This window comes from Stegodyphus dumicola, chromosome 10 (genome assembly GCF_044657685.1).
Source record: "Stegodyphus dumicola isolate Sdum_Otavi_A_Nest chromosome 10, ASM4465768v1".
NCBI classification, from domain to species: Eukaryota; Metazoa; Arthropoda; class Arachnida; order Araneae; family Eresidae; genus Stegodyphus; species Stegodyphus dumicola.
In genome coordinates this window covers 67,620,342-67,640,493 of record NC_140777.1, presented here as the reverse complement: position 1 = coordinate 67,640,493, position 20,152 = coordinate 67,620,342, and the positions used below count along the sequence as shown (strand labels likewise).

Below are 20,152 nucleotides of genomic sequence, written 5' to 3'. Positions count from 1 at the left end.
TTACGTACAGATATCACGCAAAAACATCGTTAAATTGCATTCGATAGCGGTCAAAATGGATATTTTCGTTGAAATATGCTGCCTGAAACTTTTCGCGATTGCAATACTTCCTTTTTACTTCGTACAAGGAAATAAAAAGGCATTTTAGCATTCTTCAGTATTTTGTTAGCTGTTTAAGACGTAGCGATAACTTACACGACTTTAGCTTTCACTTCCGTTTACAACGGCGACTGTACAAAGCAAGGGGGGGATGGTTCTGGGAAACCCTACACTAAGGTATAATTTATTTCACATTCATTTATGTAGTGTTACATTATATAAGACAGTTTACTGTAATACTGTACAAAATACTTTATTATTAATTTATTGAACACTGGTGATATCTTGCTGGCATAATTTATTAATAACGCTGAACAGTATGTATGCACCAATACGAATATACACTTTTATGTAGTGTTCGTTATTATCGTATTTCCTGCCATTTCCCCCCTTTTTAACTAATTTTATCGTTCTAAAATACAGATCGAGTTATTTTATTTCTGAAGAACGCGGTGACGAAAAGAATATAACAAATGAAAAGTAGTCATGGATAAACTACTGGTAACTATCACAATGTCATTTCTTTGAAAGAAACCTACATTCCAATGAGAATACATAGGAATATTAACAATACACTATCTGACGGATACTGAGCCGATGTAAAGCATAAGGGGCACCTCGACCGCAGTTCCCAAAACGGACAGAGGAACGAAAGAAAAGAAGATCGAGCAGTAAACCCAGATTTCGAAAGATCGAACATTTCAGCAGTAGATAAGGCTGCAGTGAGCTGGAATATAAGTAGCAGAAGTAAGGTAAAATCGTATTCTTGGAAAGTTTCTTAAGTGTGAGAACACCTACGTCCGGATAGCTTAAGAATCTGCACAAACTACGTTTCGAATAATGCAGGGAACATAAAATGGATGACATACTAATATAAAAATGCAAATACAAATTGAATGCACTGAATAAAAATAATAAAGGGAATAAAATTTTCTAATAAACTACCCTCAAAGGGAAAAAATATGTACAACAGAGGATGGGTCTTCCCTTCGAATCCGAATTATGCGAATACTTTTAAAAATCTCAGAACATAGCATTGAAAGCTAGCGAGGGAGATAGGCAAGGAAATGCTGCACCTGTGTCAGAAATAGGTACCGTATTTCATTACTTATAAACAGATGAGAGCAATCAAGCTCCTTGTGGGATTCTATCTTATCAGTGCACATGCGCTTTCCATTTGAATGAATGTATGTTTTAGTAGTAGCTAAGATGTCGAATAATTGCGAAGTTGAACGCAAATGCGATCTGTAAATAAAAGTATATTTTGTGAAAAACAGTATTCGTTATTTTCCAACGGTACCCACAGGGTATGTGCAAAGATCTAAATCTTTTTCTTTTTTCCCGCGAATGTGGAAATCCTTGTAAGATATTTTATGTTAATTAATCAATTATTGTGGTTTAATCCTTTACTATATCATCTCCTCTCCGTAGTCCTGACCAGGTATAAAATAGTTGTTCGGGTATTTAAGCTGATTGGGTTGTAAATGTTTATATTTAGAGCTTCTGGCAGCCGCATCTTGCTGCTACTTACTCTCTCTGACTAAATTGTATTCTGACTTTAACATTTTGCTAGCCGACGTTTAAAAATACGCGAAGATCAATATTTGAATCTATTTTCCTATTTATTTATGTGCCTATTTATGTGCAGCCTCTGACTATATTATTTGCATTTGAATTTAAATTTTTGTTTCGTTAATTTGAATACCTGAAAGTACCGGAAGTTTATCTGTCGTTCTGTTCATTTAAAACTAGAAAAGTAGAAAAGATGAAAAAGTAGAAAAGATTATTTAAACCTCCTTTTAGAGTCTGTGATTTATTTAAGACGATGCGATAACTCGCTCTTGGTCTAGTAGGTTATACAAGACTTTGGTGACAAACTTCTAGACATAGTAGAACTTTACGTACTTTCGTATTGAAAAAATCAATAAAGCATGTCATTATAAGTTAAAAATTGTTCAAAAATATTTTTGAAACTGAAGATATAAATAGCATACCATGTTGCACAAAGTTATTGCGGAAGAGAAGCCACACTCTTCTTCCCAGTTTTCAGGTACCAAGCTTTTTGTAAGACTGCGAAATTTTTCGAAAGGACAGTATTCGGAACATCCCCTGATAACTATCACTTCTGGTTCATCCGTTTCTAGATTGGGTGTGGAAGAGTAAAAATAAAGAACTCGGACGTAAGAGCCACCATTGTATTCGTGAAGTTCCACAACAACTGTTGAACCAAAAGGTGGTTCCACTCCTTTGTAGGTGCCAAAACTGCTCAAGAGACCGGCAATATTACTGTTTCTCTGAAAATAGGGGGGAAATCACATATAAAACTAACTTTAATAGGACTAGAAACAAAATAGTACAGTCACAACTAAATATATAATATGTATATGATAAGACTAACTGTGTATACTATTATGCATTATAATTACGAACTATATAATGCATGACTTACTACTAGAATAGTAGTAAGTTATACTATAAAACAGGTACTGTAAAAGTACAATTACAGTTATACTAATAATAACTTTCTACTGTTGTACATTATAATTAATAACTATATATCCTAAACTTCCCGGCATGGTTCCGCTACGTAGACGATACTTTTACCCTGTTTGAAGGTAATAAAGATGATTTAAATAAAGTTCTTTCAATAATGAATTCTATTGATCCTGCTATTGAGTTCACTTTTGAACTTGAGACTTGCAATTCTCTTCCGTTTCTCGACATTCTGGTCACACGTAATACATCCAACTTCAGTACTACGGTTTACCGTAAACCTTCATCGGTTTGCCTTCCACCACACTTTAAATCATGTTATCCGACTAAACAAAAGCTAGCTTCATTTTATTGCTATGTTTTCCGTGCTCTTCAGGTTTGCTCCTCCAAACTAGCCCTTGATGAAGAACTAAATTATTTAAAAGCAATAGCTATTGACAGGGGCTTTTCACCCAACATTATTAATCAAGCAAAGCAGTTAAAAAATTCTCATCTCAACACACTAAAAGGCACACTCTTGTTTTAGGAGATTATAAAAATTCTGTTGTCATTCCCTTCTTTCCATCAATTAGCTATAAAAATGCACATATTTTGCAGAAATTTAACTTTCGGGTTGTTTATTCTCCCATCAATAAAATTCCGAGTTCCATACTCAAGGACCCCATTCCAGATATGAATTCCTGGGGTATTTATAGGATTCCTTGCCAGTGTGGTTTAATTTACATTGGACAAACTAAGAGAGCCTTAAAATTTCGCGTTAAGGAACATGAGGCATATGTTAGAAAAAAGGAAACACAGAAGTCTTCTGTTGCTCAACATTGTTGGTCCGAAAATCACACTTCCAATTTTTCTGCTGCCAAAATTATTCAAAAAACATCTTCCATTGGAGAACTGGATTTTCTAGAGGCATTTCACATTCATAAAAATCTTTCTGTTCTAGTTAACGATCCTAATTCCAATCCAACTTTGCCTTCGGCCTTTAAAAAAATTATGTTTTAGTTCTGGTTTCACCAACAGATGGCGTCACTTGTTTATTCTTGTCCAGGCTTTCTTATCTTATCTAATCATTATTTCCTACCTTGTTTATTTGCCGTTTTGCAGCTGAGGATAGTGGTTCGGTAAAACCATCGAAACTAGTCCTGTGAAAATTTTGTAAATAACGCTGATTTTTGTTGTTTTACTTCTGAATTAACTATATATCCTATTATACATTATAATACTAGCTACTTAACAGTATAATGCTAATTAGAAATATATAATAATAACTTTAAACATAGAACGCTAACTAGAAACATATCATACTAACTTTAAAACTATAAAACTTTGACTCGTTTAATGTAGTTAGGAAAATATAAACACAGAATGTTAGTTAGGAAAATGCAAAATTTCGTGTATAAAATTTCCTATAGCTTTCAACATGAAAGTTCATTTATGAAATTATCAGACCGATGCTGTATCAGTAATCTTAATACTCGGTCATCCCTCATTGGAAGAGTACATACCAATGCAAAATATAAAATATAAAATTAAAAAAAAAAAAAAAAAAAAATTGGTGTAGATGTTTTCAGTCCCCCCCCCCGGCCCCGAAAAGAGCAAATAAATCTGCAAAAGTTATTTTGCTAATGAAGTAGAAAAACCTATGGTGTCTGATTACCATCAAAATCAATAAAGCTATTCAAAATCAACGCCAAACTAAGGTTACTTTTTTGAGTAATTTTAAATACTAATTCAGAAGTCAAACAACAAAAATCAGCGTTATATTTTCAAATTTTCACAGGACTAGTTTCGATGATTTTACCGAACCACTATCCTCAGCTGCAAAAGCGCAAAATGCAAAAGCGCAAATCCATGTGCGCTTTTGCAGCTGAGGATGGTGGTTCGGTAAAACCATCGAAACTAGCCCTGTGAAAATTTGAAAATATAATGCTGACTTTTGTTGTTTGACTTCTGAATTAGTATTTTTTCGGCATGTTATTGTGTCTTAATTAATTTTAAATTGTTGGCTAAAACCAAAACAAGCTTTTTAGTGACTTAATTCCTTACTTGAAAACATTTTTCTGACAACTGGCAATATTTGTGATCTATTTTGACTTTATTTGGAGCCTATATTCAATTTTAAATTATTATTGCATAATACTTCTATCATATTAACCTAACTGTTGATCACAACAAGCAATGTATTTTCCATTTTTTCGTATACGAAAAATAGAGACTTCGAGAAATCTATAACAATACCCAAATGATACTATTGACCACGATTACATTAAGCGTTGTCTACTGTAATCAGATATCAATTAACTAATTACACCTCAGTTAAAGGTTATTTTTCATTTGACATTAGAAACAAAACAGAAATTAAGACTTGCAGTTTTTCACTTTAGTAATTTCGCATGAAATAAATTCATTTGGGACATTTATGTTTAAATTTTACTAATGAAATGTTATTTAACTTATTTCTTTCTTTTCGGCCTCTTTTCGTCATGAGTTTCGCTTGTTCCAGAATTTATGTAGATTTTGAGTGGCAAGAAAGTTTATTACGAAGCGTGGAACTTATCTTTTTCTTCTACTTTAGAACAGTGATTCTCAACTTTTTTTGTCCCATGCACCCCTTTTCCCATTGCTAGACGATAATTCTCTTTTCCAACATTCGAAAAATGCAAATACATCTTTTTCAAATTTAAATTATTTTTTATAGTGTTTTATAAATTAAACAAGAAAAAGTATAGAAAATGTTGATCAATACCAAAATTTGAAAAAAAGTAATTTTTTATATTCACAAACTAAAAGCTCATAAACTAAAAAGTGTGTGTGTGTTCGAAATTCTGCTGTGGTCTAAGTAATCTTGTAGTCTCTGGATAATTTTAATTTAAATTGTTGACTTTATAATCCTTATGAACGGAAGTGTTGCGTAGAAACCAGGTCCAGGTAGGCTAGAAAATTCATCTATTTAAGCACTCAAAAGTGGTGTGGTAGAATAAACTTAAAGTGTTAATTGTGTTGTCTTTGTATTTGATGGTTAGCTATTCTGGCTTTAATAATTCATAGTTCAGAACAAAATTAATACTTTCATTTTATGGTAATGGACATTGCAGAGTTAACTGGAAGCTACCCCAGGTGATATACATTTACTTAAATTTAATGTTTATGACATCTAGACCATATAGAATCAGAATTACTTCTAAAATTCGTTATTTGTAGATGATTTAGCAAAGATGTAATCAAAGCAGTTCTGGATTTACACAAAGGTGCCTGGAATAGAAAGTAGCGAAATTTAAATATGCTTGCTATGAGAATCGAGTTCATACAGTGCGCGATTAACAAACACCACAAGTAGAAATTTTTATATGCTGCTGTGCTGCAAATACCAGGTCATTAATAATTCATTACCAGGTCATTAGTCCCTGCAAATACCAGGTCATTAGTACTTCTAACTTTTCAATATATGGATTGACTGCGTTGTTCTGCAGCGGGTTCTTACTTTCTGTAACACTGAAGGTAATGAAAAAGCCATTTTCAAACAAAGAAAGGTATCACTTTCGTCTAAGTAGAAATCTTTCAGCGAAAAGAGATACTGCTTTCTTTCAAGCAGAAATCTTTTAGCAAACAAAGGTATCTTTAAAGTAGAAGTCTTTTGCTAAAGAAAGGTACCGCTATTTCTTAAGTAGAAATTTTGCAGCAAAGTAAGGTACCACTGTAGAGTCATTAGGTTATTTTTAAAGCAGGAGTGATGGAAAATGAGCAATGCCTTCGCCGGGAATCGAATACGCGTCGAGCATGCTGAGCACTACACCACGAAGGCATGCTAAGAAGCGGGAGAAGTACCTTATATATTCCCCCTTTTAAAGGGCGACTGGGGATTAGGGGATCCAATCGTCAAATCCTGTGTGTGGAGAATCATAATCCCCCTTTTAGTTCGGGCGCCACTGTTGAGGCATTAAGTTGTTTTTGGAACAATAGAGATGAAAAATGAGCAACGCCTTCGCCGGGAATCGAACCACGGACCTCTGGAATACGTGCCACACCACAAAGGCACGCACACCACAGCGTCCAGACCACCGCACCATGAAGGCACGCTAAGAAGGTGGAAGAAATACCTTATACCACTACCTTTTTAAGTTAACTCTTTCAGTGAAGAAAGATATTGCCGTCTTTAACTGGAAATCTTTCACATTCTCCTTAAAATCCGAGCAATGGTAGTACCTTTTAACGAAGGAAGATACCACTCTCCTTTAAGTATTGAATAAATTAATGTAATATTTTTTTTACAAAAGAAACGTAATTTTTTGCTTTTTAATTATTTTTTAATTATTCTGATTTACTTATTAACCGACACCTCAAATGAAAATTGAATATAACAACAAAAATTACAAATTTTGAAATCAAGTATGTCGGTAAGTTTATGTCAGTTGAAAATCAAAATTTTTGTTTTTTATTTAAGGAATGCAGAAGTTTCCTAAATATAAACGCAGGGATCGAAGGAACGTATAAAAAGTTAGAGTTTTTAATTTTCCTAAAACTCATTCCTTTGAATTTAAAAATGTCAAAAGATAAATATGCGTCACTTAAAACATTTTTGTACTTGGAAGTATATGTCTACGACCAGGGTCTCGAAAATAATAGAGGCCGGACTTTAATAGACCGCAGAGTGTAAAAGAATCTGAAGAGCCATCTTATTGTTCTGATACTGTTATCAAACTGTCGAAGTCCCGCTCGTTGGTATACGAAAACGCGAAAATAGATCGCTTATTCTGATCAACAATTCAGTTAATATTATCAAATATTATGGAAAGAAATCTTCCTGAAATAAAGTCGCCAAATAAGCTCAAAATAAATTATAAAAATTTCTAAGCGTCAGAAAAATATCTTCAAGTAAGAGATTATGTTGCCAAACAGCTTATTTTCAATTTCAGTTAACTATTTAAAACTAGGCAAAAGAGCAACGTTAGTTCGGTTTCGATTTTGAATGACTCCATCGAATTTTGAGCATGATTAGAAGCAGGTCCTTTTTCTTCAGGAGGGAAAAAAAAAGAAACTATCCAAAGTTAAGGTTGCTTTTTTGCCTAATTTTAAATTAAACATTTTTCTGTTCTCTTCCAGTGAATGAAAGATGCTCTCCGAGTATGAAGGTGAGGGGTATAGCATCGGTCAAATAATTTCCAGAAAGGTGTAACATTTGGAGCCTTTCACTACTGTAAACTGTAATCAAGGTGTAAAGGACCCTTTATCGTAAATTAAAATAGATAAACAGGAGGCACACCTGGTGCTTACAAATCCGCCATCATTTATGCCGAGCACTGAAAGTAGACATTCAAATGTAAAGCTAACTTTAAATACTAATAGCTAAAAGCTACACAGAGTAATTTATAGCGAAGTCGGCTCGGACTTCATCAGGGAAATTTAACTATCGGCAAGTATAATGCAAGGATGAATTCAAATTGTGTGAAAGTGTGTATTTATATGTTTCTTGCGGGATCTATGTATATTAAATCAGTTAAATTCCATTGCTGTTTTGAAGGATATCTTTTTTCATTCGTTTTATGTTATCAAAATAGCCGTGGACAAACGTTATAGTACAGTAGGCACTATTAACAATATTAAAAGTGCCTACTGTACATAAATACTGAAAATAAAACTTACAATTAAACAGATAATAATTGCATTTTTACAGTTCTTACCCCTGAATATACGTAAACTTTCCTACTATCTCCGTTAATGCGATCTTGCATTCTTTTGATCATCAGCCCGAGAAGAGGACCTAGGAAGGAAATATTTCAAATTAGACAATATTGTCAATATTTGCAGATGAATTATTTTTGTCTGCAATAAAAATATTTGTCAGTATTCGTAAGTAAAAAATGTTTTGTGAAAAAAAATTTTATTCCAGTTTAATGAAATTAGAGGTAATATATATTGTCAATATTTTTGCAGATGAATTATTTTGTAACAATAAAAAAATTTGTCAGTATTCGTAGGTAAGAAAATGTTTAGGGAAAATTATTTATTGTTTTGTTTTTTAATTTATAATCAAATTAGAGGCAATAGATATCATCAATACTTTTGCAGATGAATTATTTTTGCCATCGCATAGTTTTTCTTTTTTAATTTATTTTGATTAGAGGCAATAGATATTGTCAATATTTTTGCAGATGAATTATTTCTGTCATTGCATAGTTTTTCTTTTTTAATTTAATTCGATTAGAGGCAATAGATATTGTCAATATTTTTGAAGATGAATTATTTTTGTTCTTGCAATAAAAATTGCCTAAAAGAAATGTGTCTAAAAAAATTCTCTTCATTATTTTGAAACAGAAAGGAAATATTACATGTTGATGTAAGTAATACTTGATTTTAAAAAACTAAACTGATAAACAAGAAAAAAATCCTTAACTGTCATTACATTAAATACATTCTTGTTCCCCAGAAAGAAAAACAATCCAATAAAACCCACATCAGCTTTGCCCCAGTTAGTCCGATTATTTGGAATTTTACTTTACTTAGAAAAAAAGCTTATAATTGCTAATAAAATTGCTTTATTTAGAAAGAAATAATTTTAAACTCATACTGTTAAATACTTTTTCCTTAAACTTTAAACACCATGAAAAGTGTCAGTGTAACATTTAAACAATTAAAAAAAATATAATCATTTAAATCTGCTGCCATTTCTTTTAAGGCTTAAATTAATACTGATGTCAAATAAATCGTTTAAATTGAATACCTTAAAACACCACACTTTTGATGCCTTGCATGCCGTTTTGCAAATTAGTTTTACATACTGAAACTTTAATTCTAATCACTATTTCTAGAAGAAAACACAAATAAATAAATAAATAAATAAATTGAAGTTTATTTTTAAATATATATATAAAAAAAGGGAAAGACTGAATAAATTCGAATGAAAATTGCGTCATTCGTTTAGATGTAAAAATCCTGGTAATCTAAAATGCGTCGTCCCTTAAAAAATGTAAATCGAATTTTGAAAAATAATAAAAAGTAAACAACAACATCGCATTTAAAATAAAAAGCACATAGTAAGGATGTTACTCATTGAAAAAACTACACAACAAACGCCTTTTAATTTTTTTAGGCTTTAATTCTATAAGTTTTTCAAATCTTATTCTTCTGTACTCATAAAATTTTAACCTTTTACTCCATTAGAAAAATATGCGTGTGGAAATTCGTTAAAAAGTTATATTTAAAAATACATTGGTGATTTTTAAAATAGAGTAAATAATTTTTGTACGCAGCACCTATATTATTAAGTATTATTTTAATGGCAAATCCTCATGATACAGTAATAACTCTTTTGAAATACTTAAATTTGCGCCAAAAAATAGTGAAAAATGGTAAATGATTTAGTCAGCCTTCAGAAATACTTTGGTGTATTAAATGTAATTTTTGAATAGCAGATTGGGAAATGTAAAAAAACTGCCGTGACCAGGATTCGAACCTGGGTTATTGCGGCCACAACGCAATGTACTAACCACTATACGATCACGGCCACACTCATGGAGTGCTTAAGTGAGTTCTAAAATAGATCACGTCAGACCCGTTTGCTCCAAAAGGGTGTGGACCGTAACGAAAGTCTGCGCCCTAGGCGATAAGAGAAATATGAGATGATTTAGGGGATCGTATACAAATTTCAACAAACGTCATCAGCACAAGAATTTTTGAGATCGATATCGCAATAACTTTATAAACCAACAATGCGTACTTTTACTATGCGTACGTAATCAAAAACAGCAGAAATCCGATTTACTCCCATTCCAGTTATCCTTATCGCTTCTTATTCTTTCTAAGCTAACTAAAATTATTTTTTTTTTTGTTAATTTAATTACTTGTTCTAAAACTCTTCGTTAATCGGAATGCGAAAGCATAGACTTTTTTAATAAGCTAAAACTTCGGTGGCGTAGTCAGAGGGGGCGGTCCGCCCCGAGCGGCATATTTTTAGGGGCGACGTTTTTCGCCTGAAACACTATGCTATAGCAGTTAGTCATGTGGATCATCGAGGTACATAAAGAATAATGAGATTCTGTATTAATCCGAGAGTAAAAGAATAGTTTTTACTCGTTTCTAAATTATTCAAAGAAATCGCCGCAAGATTTTAACAGCACACCCATACCTTCTTTATTCGGTCCAATTTTTAAATGCAAATTGCAAGTATCAAATAAAATTATGACCACAGTGACATTAATAAGGAAGAATTCTTCGTTAAAGAGATAAGCATCTCATTTCCGTTATCCCTATGTGAACGAAACAGGAATGTGAAAGCCACTAACTGCGTTCATCCCATTAGCGGCGACAGACTCATGTGCCCTTTTATAAATCAAAGGATTTAGTGCCATTTTATAAATCAAAACTAAATTCAGAAATCTCTTGGATGCACAAGCAGAAATGCAAACTGCTAATAGTAACGAAGTGCCACGATTTGAAAAACTCATATCCGTAAAAAGAAACAAAAATGTCATGAATTTTTTTTGGAAAGATTTACGCAAATGTTAATTTTTGTAATATTTCCTTTTTTCCGTATTTCATTTTCGTTTATTATTAAAATTTTATTATATAACTTTTTTTAAATGGTGTCAGACTATGGTTGGGAATCTGTGATATAGACCCTTGTGGTCCAGTCGGTGGCCCGTAGGGTGCATTCGGCCCTCTTATTCATTTTTGTTGGCACTTGCTTTTCTTTATGGATAAAAAATATTTATTAAGCATTTGGAAAAAACTGTACACTCTTCTTACTGCTTTAAATAACAATAAACAAACAAAATCGTATTTGTGCAAAACAAACGTAAAACAGTCGTTACGAAAGGATGCGAACTAGCTGGCGGTGCTCAGTAAAATTGAAGAAAATGCCATCAGCAATGTTGGCAACAGCAATTCAGGACAGAGTGACCAATATTAATCATTATGTTCTTCCCGCTAAAATGCAGAGCATACAAAAAAAGCAGATTTAGCGGAAAACGCTGCCCATCAGATGGCAGTTTCTTTCATTCCCAGAGACGGCAGCACTTTACAATTTTCATTTTTCTTACAACGGCCACTTTAATAATAAGCTTCGTTCTCCGATCGTTATAATCCTTGGAGTACAAGCTTTGATTTTCACTTTCAATTAATAGCACCTAAAATCCTGCTGAAAATGAGAAACGACAGTTTGAATCCAAGGCTGCAGCCTGCAGGAAAGTTACTTTTTTGTTTAAGATAATGAACAAACGTACTGTGTTATCTGTTCTTAAGTGTTTTGACAAAGTATAATGTGAAAAGACATTGTACCAGCTTACATAAATCACAACTCGACCAATACTAGGGAAGTGCCAGGAATTGTGTGCTTAGTGGTTTGAAGCTGAAACTAGCTATGCAGAAGAATATATTTCAGCAACCATCAGGCACTGCTGGTTTGAAGGCATGAGGTATGTCTAGCCAGGGCTTAATTTCTAAAATTAGAAGTGCTGGAGCCCTATGGAAGACCGTCAGCAAAGAGGAACAAAAGGGAATAAATAAATAAAATGACTTTTAAAATAATTAATAATTTAAAGATTAAATAGTTAATTATTGCCTAATTAATTAATTATTATTATTTAATTAATATTTGTCGATCATTAATAATTAATTATTATTATTAAAATAGTTAAATAATTAAAGTAATTAAATAATTAAAATTAAATAAAATGTAAAGAGATGAATTAAAATTTAATAAGCGTTTTGTAACATAATTTTGTTGCAAAAAATAAAATTTTAGAGATCAAATTTCTAGCGAAATTGTTGTTCAGTTACATAAAAGAAATTGTTGTTCAGCTACATAAATGAAGCCATAATAGCTTTCTTATTTAGAGCTCCTGTGCTCTCTGACGAGAATTAGGATTTGTCCCCAAAACTAAGATGTACTGGCGCAGTTTAAGCTCTAAAGCTAGCTAAAAGTAAAATGACTTTTAGGGATGATGAGCTCATTAAAAATATGTGCTGTAAAAGTGGCATCTTCATTTGGAGATAATAAGATGCCTAAAAATTTTGAAACTGTGTCCTTGTCCCATCAGAAAATAAGTTGAAGAAATAAGTAAATAATAATAAGTAAATAATAATAAGTTGAAGAAAATAAGTTGAAAATAAGTTGAATTAATGAAATGGATAATAACATAATGAAATGGATAATAACATAATGAAATGAGTAATAATATGAATTAATGAAGTTTCAGGTAACCTCAAGGACATTTTGGAAAAATGCGAATTTCACTGTCTAGCTCCAGATGAGAGCACAAATATAGCTGACATGAGCCAACTCCTTACCTTTGTCAGAAACATAGACTAAGAATTCTAAATTTATAAAGAACTGTTGGAATTAAAATCATTAGAAATCAACTATACAAGTACTGACATATTCAACGCATTGGATAATGTCATTTCTAAATATGGAGGTTTTGGCAAATGCTCTGGCATTGCAACAGATGGTGCTAAAGCAGTGGTTTTCGACGTAAATAATAACAAACAATCTTTCAATCGGAACTGTGAATTCCGCTTCCGGTATAATGTTTCTCTACGGAGTTTCGCAGTTTTTCAGGCTATATTTTCTAATTTTAAGTTTTCATTTCAGCCCATATTTTTTGCTTAACGTTTTATTTATAATTAAATCTCTTGTTCTTTAGTAGCGGAGAATATTGCTATATTTAATAATAAAGAATAATTTTAATGCAACAAATGCCAGATTTGTTTTGTTATCGCTACTTTGGCAACTTTTTGATTTCCCGAGATTCCGACATCCATAATGTTTATCATAGTATTATTAAACAAGTTTTAGGGATTAAAATAAATCTTCCTAGTATGCCCTCCTATAATTCTTTCTATATGAGACATAAATGCCTTTTTTAAATAGTATGCGTCGAATAAATATTTCTATTCCATGCTGTTCATTTGAATTCATTTATTCCATGAATGTGTTAGTTTTATTACAGGTAAGTTTAATTTATTCTGTTAATGTGTTAGTTTTATTCGTCCTATATGAAGACATAAATGCTTTCTTAATATGTTGTGTTTTGAAGAAACAGTATTTCAGTTCCATGCTGTTTAATTGAATTCATTTATTCTATGAATGTGCTATTTTTATTTCAGGTTAAATTGTTTTTAAAGGATTTTGTCACCTGTACTGTTGTTTGGGAATCAGTCTTCTAATTTTTGAGTGATAGTTGAACAATTTTTTTTTTTTTTTTTTTCCAGTTAACAACAATCTGTTTTTGGAACTCAACGTTGAGATTTTTTTAGTTTGATTTACTTTAGCCAACAAATAATAATGAGGATGAAACCATTAAACACTGGTAAATGGGATGAAACCATTAAACACTGGGTTAGTAGGACTATGTAAAGAAAATGGCATACATTGTTTATTTTTCCACTGCATTATCCATCAGGAGGCTCTCTGTATAAAAATTAGAAGGCTCAGTGGGACAATGAAAACTATTGTAAATTCTGTTAATTTAATATATGCAGGCTACAAAGCCAGAGACGCAGAGTATTTATTGCATTCCTGGACAATGTGTAAGTGGATTATGGTGACATTTCATTTTACTGTGAAATGCACTGGATGGATAAGTGCTAAATTGACTGCAACATATATATATTTTTTTAATTTAGGAATAAAGTTCGTGCTTTTTTAAAAGCAAAACTTTGGACATCTGCATTAAAAAATTAATTAAGTAAATAAAATAAAATAAAAACTGAAAGGTTTCAAATTTTAAATTAACGTCCAAAGCGGCGTTTTTATAACGTTTTTTGTGTTACCTTTATTTAATAAATATCATGTTCTTTGCCTTAAACCATAAAATTCAGTTCAATTCAGTTCATAACAGCAATGTCGCAAAATAATTTTAAGATGAGCATATCTTTAGAATTTCCGATGCACAGTCTCGCACGCTGGAGATAAAAATGTTTTTTCTGTATAACGTTACAATAGCTCGCTTTGAAATCCTTGAGTTTGTTAATAAAAAATTCGTTAAAGTTTTACAAAATATGAAATCAATAATAAAACAAATTCGAAATTTCAAATTTGGGCTTTCAGATGGCTATATTCGCAGTAGGATTACGGCATTCAAAATTGGATGGCTCTAGGTACCGTTGTTTCATCACAATGCGAGAAACATACATACATTTATGCAGATTCTTCATTATTTAATTTCTTCAAATATAATACAGGGCGATAGTATTTGGTGGCAACGATTTGAAAAAATATACGCCATTTATAGGGTTCCGACGCAAAATCGCAAAACGAAAATAATAGTTCTTCAGGGACAAAGCCCCTTTGGACTAAAAAACTGGAAGAAAGCCCAGTTTTTAAATAATCTTGCTTTCCTGACAGATTTAACATCCCATCTAAATGCTTGAAGTCAGAAAACAAAATATCTCCCAGCTTTATCGACATATTCTGGGCTTCCGCAAAAAGCTTTATGTAATGCAAATCGTGCTGAAGACAAATTATACAGCACAATTTCCATCTTGTGAGCAGTTGAAAAAAAGAGAAATAAAATGGCATAAATTTTAGTATATTTCATATAAATAATAACTGATATCAAGAAAGAGTTCCAGGATTTTGACTCCCTTCGCCGTTACTAAAAAGTGTGGTGTTCTAAAAGTTTCTGAAAGCTTTTTTCTAAGTAACGTTTCCCCAAACTGCTTAATTTTTTCTTTTCAAATATTGTCGCTGTTTTGGCAGCACATATGTGTCTTAAAGGGTTTTTTCTGCTGTCAAAAAAATTAAATCGAAAACGAGAAATCGCATTGAAAGTTCTTCACTGGAATCAAGCCTGAGACGTTATCTTACTGAAGTTAGTGGACATTGATAACTTGTATCCGAAAAGTGGTGGCAAACATTACATTGATTTATCGACTGTAAAATAAAATGATATGTTAAAATGGTGATTATATGTAATTCGCTTTCTTTCTTTAATGTCTCTGGCCCTCACCTTTCTACACCAAAGTTTGATTGGCCCTCATGTAACTAAGATTGAACCACACATATAGAAGAAGCATCTAAACGTTCTGGACGCGTTCGTGAAGCACTTGCTTTGTACGATCTCTTTAACATTCCAGTAAAGGATGAGTTCACTCTTCAAATGGGAGAATAAAGAGGGAGGCTTATTTCAAAAAGGGGCAAAGAAGACAAAATGGCTTGTTGCCTAAATACATTTGTACGATAACGGGATTAGATATTTTCGAATCATAGATGTTTCCGAATGTAACTTTAGGATGAAATTCATTTAGATCAAATATTAATCCTTTTTTTCCCTTCCAAGTAATAAATTCATCAAAAATAGAAGACAAATAATAACATTTTTCTTAGTATAAACTTTAAAGAAAGAGATCTGACCCAATGCTTATTGTTATAAAATTTGGTACTTACCAGCTGTTAGCCTCTGCATGGATTTCTGTTTCGATATCCAGTAGAAATGAATGTCTGCCTGCTTCTTTAAATCATCCCAAGAACTAGTCGCCCAAGTAGGAGTGGACAGATTTAAACTTTTCTTTGGAAGGAAAAACGTACATTCAGTTTGCGAGAGAAAAAAAAAAAATAAATAAATAAATAAAATAAAAAATCTGAAATGTTTCAGATTTTAAATTACGTCCAAAGGGGCATTTTTTTAACGTTTTGAGTGTTACCTTTATTTATTAAATATCATGTTCTTTGCACTTAAACCATAAAATTCAGTTCAAGAGCAATATCGCAAAATAATGTTAAATTAAGCATATCTTTAGAATTTCCGATATACACAGTCTCGCGAGCTGGAGATAAAAGTATTTTTTTTTTTCTATATAACGTTGCCATTTCTCGCTTTTAAAGCATTGAGTTTGTAAATCAAAAATTCGTTAAAGTTTTACAAAATATAAAATCTATAATAAAACAAATTCCAAATTTGGGATTTCAGATGCCCATACTCGCAGTGGGATTTCGTCATTCAAAATTCGATGGCTCTATGTACCATAGTTTTATCACAATGCGAGAAATAGACAATCATTTATGCAGATTTTTCATTATTTAATTTCTTCAAATATAATGCAGGACTCTAACATTTTGTGGCAACAGTTTGAAAAGTGAACCGACGTTTATGAGTCCGACGCAAAATCGCAAAACGAAAACAATAGTCCTTCAGGGACAAAGCCACTTTGGACTAAAAAAAAAGGGGGGGGGGGGCTCGCGAATACTAATAATAAAAAATGTCTTAATTTACTCTTACCATTTTTCCTCGCTTATATTCCTCTTTATTAGTCCAAAGGGATTTGAATCCCGAAGGACTATTAGTTTCGTTTTGGCATTTTGCGTCGGACTCATAAATGTCGGTTCACTTTTCAAACTGTTGCCACAAAATGTTAGAGTCCTGCATTATATTTGAAGAAATTAAATAATGAAAAATCTGCATAAATGTATGTATATTTCTCGTATTGTGATAAAACAACGGTACATAGAGTCATCGAATTTTGAATAACGTAATCCTCCAACGAATATGAGCATGTGGAAGACCAAATTTGAAATTTGAAATTTGTTTTATGATCGATTTCCTATTTTTTAAAACTTTGCCGAATTTTTGATTAACAAACTCAAGGATTTCAAAGCGAGCAATGGCAACGTTGTGCAGAAAAAACATTTTTATCTCCAGCGCGTGAGTCTCTGTATCGGAAATTCTAAAGATATGCTCGTTTTAAAACTATTTTGCGATATTGCTGTTGCACTGGATCTTATGGTTTAAGTGCGAGGAATATGATATTTAATAAAGAAAGGTAACACACAAAATGTTAAAAAACGCCCCTTTGGACGTAATTTAAAATCTGAAACATTTCAGATTTTTTTTTTTTTTTTTTTTTTTTTTCTTTACTAATTTTACCGTCCGAAAATAGAAAATTGTTGCGAATAATAAAATTTCCGAAGAACTCGGTTACAGTAACATAATGATTAATTAAACGATTAAATGTTTGGTTAATTTACATTCCAATAACAATACATAGTGATATTGACTTTGTACAACATCTGATCAATCTTCATTTATATTTTGCTATAAAATGAATCTCACTCGTTTTTAATGTTGTCTCTACTACTCCATATGCCTCAAATTATCCATGAATAATTAGAAAAGGTGAATGTCACTTCGTATTTGCTTCGCTGTGACGGGTCGGTTCTTATATTAGGCTGGCATAAAGTTCAATAGTTTGTTGGTTTGGTTTATTTAATTGTAGCAAAGCGCTCAAGGGCTATCTGCCTAAGAGGAAAGATGCCTTCGTGAAGGACTTTCTAAGGGGAACTGGATCATACACACGATGCACATGAGGAAAAACGCAAAAACGCCATGCAGCTAGCCTATTCGCAGGAATTCGAACCCCGGACCAAAGCTCAATAGTCAGGAGGAAAAGGTTCGGCATGACCTTCTTATGTAGATTGCGAGCGTTTGCGTTTGTCAGTAAGACGAAATTAATCATTATGTGAACAAATTAATTTTAAAATTTAGGGAAGCTCGGTCTCTGAACGAGTTGAGGAAAGGCAAAATTACGCGAAGAAATACGGTATTGTTGCAAGGGGAGAACAGACTACATTTGCCAACAATTTCAGATCGCTGACTGGCAGTTTAAGAGAAAAGTGAATAATGATAAAAGGTAAATCCCAATTATTCCAGCCATAAGCATAGTTATTTAAAGAAGTGATTGAGTAGTATAGATGATGTAAATAACTACGATATTTACAGTAAGCAAATTTTCTTAAATAAATAAAAATATCTTAAGATCACGAAAAAATTGGTTCCCGAACATATTATCTGAAGAAAAATGGTCTCGGTGGTTAGGTCTCACACTCATATTGCATGCGGACTCATTGACGAGCCAGAATTTTTTTTTTTTTTTTTTTTTTTTTTTTTAAAAAAAAACGAAAAGTTATATTAACAAAATAAATAATATTCAAAATAATTTAAAATTTCTCTTACTCAATATATACCAAAACTTCCATAAACAATAATAATAATAGCAAAATTAAGTAATTAAATTCATTTATTTTATATCTAAAATCTAAAGTTTCTTACTTGTAGGATGTTTTTGCTGGCTACAGTTTGTAATTCAATTATATTTGCAGTTAAATATAACATTTTCTGATTGATACTTGTTTCAAATAATTCTTGCACTTTTAATTAATCATTAAATAATTTACTGTAATTTAAACTAAACAAATAACGAAAACTATATAATGTTACAGAGAACACTTTACTACTTTTTTAGAGTAACCCCTAGCGTAGTTTGTGTACCCTCTAGAGTAAGAATACCCACTTTGGAGACTACTGATTTAAAGCACAGCTATTTGTCAAATTTTCGCCATAAAACTCGAGCACAAAAGAGGTCTACTCACTTGTAAACTGAGACTTTGGAAAAGAGCTATTGCATCCGCGGGATTCCTGATTTTCATTCCGGAGTTATCAGACCAGTATTCGTACATTCTCTGAAAAGAATAATGAATTCTTATACAAATATTCACTTTATTGCCTTCTGATATTTACAAATTAAATTAACAGGTTTTTTTTAAAAACAGTAAGGTTCTGATCGTGATTTTTTTAATTAATAGAATTCATCTTATTTTCTGTTTTGCATTTTGTAATTAAATAAGATATAAAACTTAACATAAAAACTAAATTTTTATAAATATCTAAGTTGAGACATTATCATGAAAAATAGGGAAAGAGAACCACAAAATTTATAGGCAAGCAAAATTCAGTAACCGAAGAACAATTCAATATGTTAATATTTTGTAAATATAATAGCGATTATAAGATTATGATGAATTTCAGCTGTAAACAAGCTATTTTTATAATCAAAGCACAGTTATCTTAAAATCCACAGCAATTAGAATTAAACGTTTGGGGGGGGAGGAAAAAATAAACGTGATATTTTTATTACAATAAGCACCTCGTAATGTGATCACTTTGTCCATGACTATTATGGTAACATTAACCAGATGATAACATTTAGTAATGGAAATAAATTATCCTTCAAAATATCAGTATGCATTGGAATTTAATTATCAGCATCAATGGATTTAACTAATATAAATATAATAGAAACGTACTTTCAGAACATTTTTAAATGGGGAAAAAAAGTCCTTAATAGTTGGGTATCTGTAAAAGGGTTGGTCATAACAGTTAAAAAGTCGACTTTTCTCTTGGATCACTACGCCTTTTGGTACATTCTATAACAAAAATCACTAAATAGAATAAAATAATGAGAACAATATATTCGTGAAAGTGAACCAATCTAAAAAGCCAAGAAATTTTTTGGCGCTAAAAAGCGAGGCCATCGAGAATTCCATTTCCTTAAACATTTCAGTCCATTTGGTCTTGGCTGTTTAGTACATGGTGGCCTTAAATCAAAATCAAGCTGCTTAGCAACTTCATCCCTTGTTTGGAGATATGTCTCTGTCATTTCGTAATTTCTGTGCTCTGTTTCGACCTCATCTGGTGACCTCATCTTTTATTCCTTATTTGGCTACTTTACTTCAGATTAAAATATTTACGCTATAATATTTTGATAACACTAGCCGACTTGTTGATCCAAT

General features: G+C 31.9%; 2 protein-coding genes and 1 non-coding gene across 4 annotated transcripts in view; 1 reads left to right on the top strand and 2 right to left on the bottom strand.

Moving 5' to 3' along the window:
- LOC118192266 (prostatic acid phosphatase-like) overlaps window positions 1–20,152 on the bottom strand; it is a 57,818-nt gene that overhangs the window by 2,180 nt on the left and 35,486 nt on the right. For both annotated transcript variants that reach the window (XM_035363191.2, XM_035363192.2), the window contains exons 6-9: window positions 18,953–19,042; window positions 15,974–16,094; window positions 8,268–8,347; window positions 2,094–2,393 (exon numbers count right to left, since the gene is read on the bottom strand). In XM_035363191.2, the coding sequence (XP_035219082.1) occupies window positions 2,094–2,393; window positions 8,268–8,347; window positions 15,974–16,094; window positions 18,953–19,042 (591 nt within the window). The remainder of the gene's footprint in view (window positions 1–2,093; window positions 2,394–8,267; window positions 8,348–15,973; window positions 16,095–18,952; window positions 19,043–20,152) is intronic.
- The window catches only part of LOC118192265 (sodium/potassium/calcium exchanger 5-like), an 89,860-nt gene continuing 71,099 nt past the window's right edge, over window positions 1,392–20,152 (top strand). The window contains exon 1 of the mRNA XM_085825044.1: window positions 1,392–1,406. The gene's annotated coding sequence lies outside the window, so the exon portion shown is untranslated. The remainder of the gene's footprint in view (window positions 1,407–20,152) is intronic.
- Window positions 10,019–10,090, bottom strand: TRNAH-GUG (transfer RNA histidin (anticodon GUG)). The gene has a single exon. It is a non-coding gene; the product is annotated as a tRNA-His (tRNA).